At 45.1% G+C, this 7,645-nt stretch overlaps 2 protein-coding genes across 2 annotated transcripts in view; one reads left to right on the top strand and one right to left on the bottom strand.

The window, feature by feature from the left end:
* Positions 1 to 7,645, top strand: part of LOC106521701 (protein kintoun) — a 26,710-nt gene that overhangs the window by 6,895 nt on the left and 12,170 nt on the right. The gene's annotated exons all lie outside the window — the stretch shown is intronic.
* On the bottom strand, positions 976 to 4,349 carry klf11b (Kruppel like factor 11b; the record flags this gene model as incomplete). The annotated part of the gene is given in 4 exon segments (XM_014014398.1): positions 976 to 1,760; positions 1,971 to 2,925; positions 3,211 to 3,495; positions 4,088 to 4,349. Coding segments are annotated over 4 exon segments (1,569 nt in total). The 3' UTR covers positions 976 to 1,458.

The raw sequence follows: 7,645 nt of genomic DNA, 5'->3' as shown, positions 1-7,645 counted from the left end.
TCTTCCTTTGCTCTCTTACTCCCGCGTCTTTAAGGAGCAACCTTCATTTCCGGAATGCAATAGTCCCATTTCCATATAAGGAATGGGACCGACGGAAAGGTCTGTCACCGCCCCGAGCTGCATGCTGCAGCGAAGTGTAGAACATGAGTAGAAGAAACTCTCTAACTTCTTCCTTTCTTCTTCCTTTGCTCTCTTACTCCCGCGTCTTTAAGGAGCAACCTTCATTTCCGGAATGCAATAGTCCCATTTCCATATAAGGTATGACTGACGGAAAGGTCTGTCACCGCCCCGAGCTGCATGCTGCAGCGAAGTGTACCTCAATGCGTCAGTGAGGCTAGTGGGCGGGTGTACAGAGGAGAGCATTGATTGGTCAGTAAAATTGGTGGGCGGGTGTGCAGGGAGAGCGTTTATTGGTCGCGCCCCCAACGGTTCGCATATTTCTGCCCTCTGATTGGAAGACTCGTGAAGCCAGACCGCTGCGCTTGTCTCGTTATAAAACACATTTGCCCAGGCTTGATAGCGGGAAGTCTTTGTAAGTCAGCTACAAACAACGAGCGGGAGTGCTAGCTAAAATCCTTATTGAGTTAAGTTTATTGAAGATTTGTGTGACTAAAACTTGTTTCGTGACTAATCTGAAAATCATCAAATGAACGGGCTCCAGTAAAGGGCGAACAGCTCGTCTGTCACTCCTGACTCATCAAGCCCTGAAACTGGTCCAGGATCGGCTGCCAAGAGAGCTTTTATAACAAAGGGGAAAAACAGCAATAGCGAATAGGAAGCTATCCACAGCTTAGTAAGCACGTTTTTAAGAACTGGAGTGAGTCTGAACCGACCAAAAAAGGTTATATGGGGGCAGTTGTGACGCACAGAGGATGTGGGCAGGCACGCTCTTCATTTCTGTCTCATTCAGCCGGGAAAAGGCTGCTGACTACACATCCATCCCACACCCAACTTCTCACGATTAGATAGGTCAGCTCATTTAAACATCGTTTTTTTTTATTACAAACATATTAAATAATAAGAAAAGTTATGCCAGGAGATACAATCAAGACATAATCATAGTACTGATGATTAGTATTCATATTTACAATGTGTCAACTTTACCCGCCCCCTCCAAAACAAGACAAGTAGATGTCTTTTCATACTAAAACAAATACATTCATGAATTATACCAAGGAAAATGTCTCGTATGAGAGGCAGAGAGTGAAATGTCAAAGACCAACTTCATACAAAAGCTTTGGCAAGACTGCGTACAAATTATCAATAAGAACCAAAAGAGGAAACTAAACATCTTTTCGAGAAAATTACATGTACAAATGAGCAGTAGCGCAGGAAGAGTCCAGTGCTTTTCGTTTGTCTGTTTTCCAATGAGTAAAGAGGAGCAGCTGTGTGTGCTTTGGCTGCTCCCTTCGTCCCTCTGGTATCTCGGGAGTGAGTAAGATGGCATTTGTTCATTGTTTACTTGGAGCCAGCAGGTACCAACATGCTCAGGGTGGCAATGGCGGGCTTCGAGGGAGGAGTCTTGCCCGCGGCCATTTTGCTCAGGCTGCGAACGTCCGCCTGCCAGCTGGGAATCTTTTTTGTCGTCATGTGACGGCGGGCGTGTTTGGTGAGGTGGTCGCTGCGCATGAATCGCCGGTCGCACACGGGACAGACGAACTTCTTCTCCCCGGTGTGCGTCCGGCGGTGCCGGGACAGCTCGTCGGAGCGGGCGAACCTCTTGTCGCAGCCTTCCCAGCTGCAACTGAAGGGCTTCTCGCCTAAAAGGAGGGGCACAGAAACAAATAAAAAAAAAAAAGAAGTAGTGACTCAGACTGCAGTCATAACTTTACTCATCATTAGTGTTATCAAACAATGAGCTCAGAGTCTGCTCGTCGAGAAAAACAAGACTGAGAAACAGGATGCGACACTCGTCTGCAGTAGGCGCATCCTCAAGAGAATTACAGCCTCTGTAAACAGGAAACCCTCACCTGTGTGCGTTCGCAGGTGAGCCTTAAGGTGCGAGCTCTTGAAGTACGTCTTCCTGCAGCCTGGAAAGCTGCAGACGTAGTTCCTCCTGCGGGAAAAGTCCATTTTCGTTACCGCCGCCGCGCCGCCGGCGGGCCCCGCCGGCAAATACACGGGAGCCGGGGCCAGAGGCAGCAGCTTGGTGTTGCCCAGAGTCATGACGGTCTGCGGGCAGTGAGGCGCCTGAGACACGGAGGACTGAGGGAGGACCAGCATCACCGTCCCCTGGGGCACCGCCGAGCCCACGATCAGGGACTGCTGGACCGGGCTCGCTGCGGCAGGCTGCGGGAGAATGGGAGACGTGGCAGTCCGGATCCCAGTGCTGGAGGTCTGAACCGGACTGGGGATGAACGCTGAGATTATACCAGATTGGCTGCAGACGGGGAACATCTGGCAGATGATCTGAGGACTGGTCACTTGAGGAGGGGACAGGGTCGTGGGAACGCCGGGGGACGACGGGCCGCTTTGTGGCTCTGTGTTGACAAAAGCGCAGGTGGGGGAGGCTCTGTCCGAACAGGGTTTCGAGGGACCGCGAGCGGGTTCTGGCTCTGACGGCACGAGGCCATCGGGAAGCGATGGAGGCGTGGTCATCGGCGCGGCGTTCGTGATGTGCCCCTGCTGCCGCTGTTTGCAGATAAACGTCTCAGTGTCTGCGGTTCTCCCCGAACCGGAGGTCGCCGGAATGTGGCGCTGGCAGACGTTCCGGTCTGCCGTGTGGCGGATGACGCTGGTCGCCATGGCTCTGCAGGGCTGAGGCGGAGCGGGAAGGGAGGGGGATTTGTCGGCAGAGGGTGCCGGGTTCTGTTGGTGGAACCTGGAGGCAGGGTGCTGCGTGGGCACGGCCGAGCCGGGGCACGACTGGACCCCGCTGCCTGGCGAGGTCTCCACGAAGCTGGGGCTGTGTGGGGGCGTCATGCACTGCGAAGAAACAGTGGACGAATTAATGACTTTGCAGAGACCCCGTTTTGTATACAGGCACACACATGATCAATCAGAGCAATAAACAGTCTGTTTTATGATCCAAGTCTGCATGAAGGTAACAGTTTCAAAGACTTGTCTTTTCCACTCCCACGTCATAAACTAAGGGCAAGGGGTTCATGCAAACCTAGACTCCTAAACCACAGAGTAAGCATGATCTCTGGAACTTTACAACCCGTCGTAACATCGACGCCCAGTTCTACCGCTTGTTTGATGAGGTCTTACCAGAGAGGAAAAGGACACAAAGTCCTTTGGAGGCTCTGGGAGCTCCAGCGGGAGGAGGGAGTCGCAGGAGTCAGAAGCCGGGGTGAGGGGCCTGGGCTTGCAGCCGTTGGCCTTGTTGCCGCCGAGGAAGAAAGTCTGTCCCCAGGAGCTCATGCACACCAGGGCTTCGGCCGCCTCCAGGTCCGTGTACTCCGCCGAGCAGCTGCTGGTTCCACTGGAGACGGAACGCTCGCTGTCATGTCTCCTCCTCTTCACACAAGACCCATACTTTTCCATGTGTTCGGTCTAAAGGCAAACGAAACGTTACTTTTCAACTAAGTCCCTAAAAACCTATCAGTTCCTGTAGCTGAAAATTTCTGGGCCAGACTTGCATGAGGATACCAGTGGAGGGGAAGAAGTGGAAGGGTGGTGGTGGTGGTGGTGGTGAGGGGGACTACACCCCAGCCCAGCATGCACACCCTCTGGCCCAAAGCCAAAACACCTCCCCTTCCCAAATATAGACCAAACGGTGACGTGCTGCCAGATCGGCCATGTGAAATCCCCATAAAGCGGGTCGCATCAGGAAGTAGTCTTGTTACAACTTTTTGGTAAACATTTTTACCCCCTCAAAAAAAAAGAAACCCAACTAAAATAATTGGTTCATATTTAAAATACTTATTTAATATTTTAAATTGTAATAATTTTATAAATAATAAAGAAAACAACACGTATAAAAATGGCAACTTTAATATAGGAGTCAATATTAAACTTTAAATTTAGCTTCTCGTGAGTTTGACGGTAAACAGGAGATTACGTGACGGAAAAGGAAACAAACAAGACAAACAAAAGACATTGTTTAAAACAAACAAAAAATAATTGTTTTTTAAAATTATCTTACCTGGTACATGTCCATTTCATTTACCATTCGCGAGGAAGATGACAAAATATAAAAGTCAGTTTTTTGTTGTCAAAGCCAGTGTTAGAACAAAGAAATAAACGGCGTTCCGCCACAGCTTCTGCCTCTTGTAGGACAGAGTTCAGACCGTCTCTTTTTTTTCCTGACTGGCTCCTTTTTCTCTCAGCTGTGTGTGTAAAACACGGGGAGGAGAAAAGGAACAAAAAAAAAAACGACAACAGAGAGAGAGAGGGAAAAAAAAAGAAAAACTAAACTCATAACACACGTACTTTCGGGGTGGCAACACTTGGCCAATCGCGACCAAGTGTGTGCTGCGCTTCAGCCAATGGGAGAGCGGAAAGCGCGTGGACATTGCGTGCTCGCCGGGCGGTTGGAGGAAGTGGGGTGCGTGGCCGTTGGTGGGCGTGGCCTCCGAGTCAGCAGTGTCAGGGTGAACCCGATGAACTGGCTGCCGCTGAAACTGGACGAAAGGTCGAGTCGGTGTGTGTGTGCTGCGTTCAGTGAAAAAACACGGATAACCTGCTGGAAATACCCGGCCACCGCCAAATGCGTTGCGTTACACAAGACACGTATTGATTAAAGCTGAACAATTTATTTGTTTTTCGTAATTAAGAAATGCCCGAACCGCATAATTCATGTGTTTTTCCTATTATATTTGCGTTACATTTTTCGTAGGATAGCTAAAATGCAAAAAAATAAAAAAGTATGAAAGGAAATACATACAGTAGACATACATGTCCTCGCTGCATGACTGACTGCACATAACTTTCATTTGTTTCCAAAAATATCCATCCCGAAAAACACTGAAGAAGGCTTTTTCCGTTGTTATGAAACCATCTTTCGTTTGTCCCACATTCCTCATAGTCTGTGAACGCAACACTCGTGTCAGACAAAGCGCGGGCTACGCTCTTGTTTTTCTTTTTTTAAAAACATGTTTATGCCTTTTTCTTTCGGGGGAAAAAAACACGTAAGCAACTGCATAGCTCTTACCACAAGTGCATTCTAATGTTTTAACCGAGTACAAAATGGCTAGTATTGCTTTAATTATTTCATAAATATAAAACAAAATATAATGTGCCTTCAAACGCATGAATGAGTCTTTTTAATTGTTTGAAGTCTAATCAAAACCACCTATGTAAACCCATCGATTATAATGAAATGTATTAAGAAGTCAGTATTGTTCCTAGCCTAAATGTCTGGTACAAATTTGTCATTGGGAATAAAATTATATAATTCAAGCCTATGTTTAAGTTACCAGCAAGGTTTTAGTTAGAACTGAGGCCTTGTGGGTAATTTGACTCAAGGGCTGCAGGGGAGTTAAAAGTTTCTATATTACTAAGAAAAGTTATTCTACCTTGTATGACTACTGTATATTTAGTAGTCTTTCTGTAAGTTCTGTTGGTCTGATCATTTTTTAAACATTAATAACTTGACATAATAGTTGAAATGAAATTGGTGTATTAACTCGCGTATGCAACAGTAAAATGTGTCGAAAGTTTTCAGGAAATTTCAAAGCAGAGCAAAACAATAGATTAGAGCATATTGTTTACTTAGCTTAGCCAAGCCGTCCTGGAAATAACAAGTCACCATGAGCTTTTGTTTAGTTTTATATTTCATGGTTTGTTCATAAAAAAACCTTGACTTGTTCTAACGTTCGTCTTATTGTTAAACCCTTTGTCAGCAGCTCGCCTGGGGCAGAGGGGAGTGTTGCAGGTGTGTCGTCCCTGCCCTGGCAGCACCTGCCCGCTGCAGGAAGGCCGTACCCAGGTATGACTCACGTAAGCGTGAGCTCAGGGAGCCCACAGGGGCCCGGAGCTCTGGCACTGCAGATTCAGCGCCAGCTGCTAGTGAGGGGGGCACGAGGGAGGAGCTACACGGAAAAACCAGTTAGCTCACAGGAATGACAAGCAGCCCGGGCCCAAGTACAGCGGCCTGTTTGTGATATAAGTAGGGCAGCTCATTTCAGCTAGTTAGGGAATCTGGAGGAAAGGTTACCTTGGCCCTATCTGGGGCCTCTGCACGCACGCCTCCCCCTGTCCGGCAACTCCCCCCAGGAACTCCAGGAGTCAAAAACAGAGGGAGTCGGGCCAACGGGGTTAAATATATCAGGGACTATGATACCCCCCACCCTGGGGTCTGACAGGCTCAGAGATAAGAGTCAGCACATGAAGCACGCCACTAAAAACACATTTTACTTTATTAAACCTAATAAGCACACTTTAGCTTTTATATACATATATTAATGATTGACACTAATGCAAAACTAGAGATTATTTTTTATATGAAAGTTCTCTTACAAGCACGATATTAGCTGATCTGAAGGACACCGTTCTCAAGACTATTTTATGTCTCATTTTAAAAATTGAACAAGCACGATTTAAAATTTGAAGATGATTCCCTCAAAATAACTTTATTTATCTGTCCTAAATCAACGCAGACTCAATGGATTTTTGGATTTTAACACACGATAATATATCTAAATTACTCTTAGTCATTTTTGCACTGATAAACTCAGATCCAGATGAATTTCTGAGCACACAAGGGAAAAAATATCCTGCAAAACTGGCATCTGGGTCAAAGGTCACAGACATTAAAGCTTATATAAAAACCTAAAAGGACCAAGGAGTCTTGTTAACTTTCTATTTCCCCCTTTTTATAACCTACTTTTGTCTCTGTCTTTTTAATTAAATAGTAGTTTAGAAAGACCGAAAAAAAAACAGAAAAAAACAAAGTGTAAATACTAAAGATGGACAAACCATCCAAAAACATCTGACATTTATTAAATTAAATGCCATTTTTTAATTTGTAAAATTCTGATCCCACATAAATAAATGTCACAACTTATTTGTCCAGAGCTCATTTCCAACAGGCTCAACTAAAGCAGAAAATTACCCCCTTTTATGGAAACGGACACTGCGTCCACAGCTGGAAGCCATCAAGCTAGTGGATTTTAAAAAGCCATCATGTGTGACAAATAATATGAACATGAGTAACTTAATTATTTCTGAATGAAGTATATAATTTGTTTGAGGGGAAATGTGTTTCAAACAATACCCTTGACAAAAAAAAACTATGATTATTTCAGCAAAAACCTATAGTAATAAAGAACAACTTTAAGTACATTTGGAAAACATTTCACTTTCTGAACGGCAGCGTTTGCTCTTCTCAGTTTCCAAATCTTTACTCAGAGTTGCTGAAAGGAAAAGTGATGCAACACAGCAGTAAACACCAGCCTGTCCGAACTACCGGTGTTTAATTTCAAAACAGAAAAACATGTTTTCTGCACCCTTTTTAATGAAATGCTGAGTTTTATCAAATTGAATGAAAATTGTTCATTTTTAAACTAGGAGCTGCCATAACAATACAAAAAGGAGGAAACGTAAACACAAATAAAGCAAAACATTTTTTTGCATTTATTATAATTTCATTGTATTATTAACCCCAATTTCATATATTTGACATGAAAATTATAAAGAGAAATATGTAAATAACCACAATTTAGTCCATGGCATCAACAAACTATTTTACTTCATAACTAAA

The sequence above is a fragment of the Austrofundulus limnaeus genome, unplaced genomic scaffold (assembly GCF_001266775.1).
Source record: "Austrofundulus limnaeus strain Quisiro unplaced genomic scaffold, Austrofundulus_limnaeus-1.0 Scaffold2, whole genome shotgun sequence".
NCBI classification, from domain to species: domain Eukaryota; kingdom Metazoa; phylum Chordata; class Actinopteri; order Cyprinodontiformes; family Rivulidae; genus Austrofundulus; species Austrofundulus limnaeus.
This window is presented reverse-complemented; position numbering and strand designations above follow the sequence as displayed.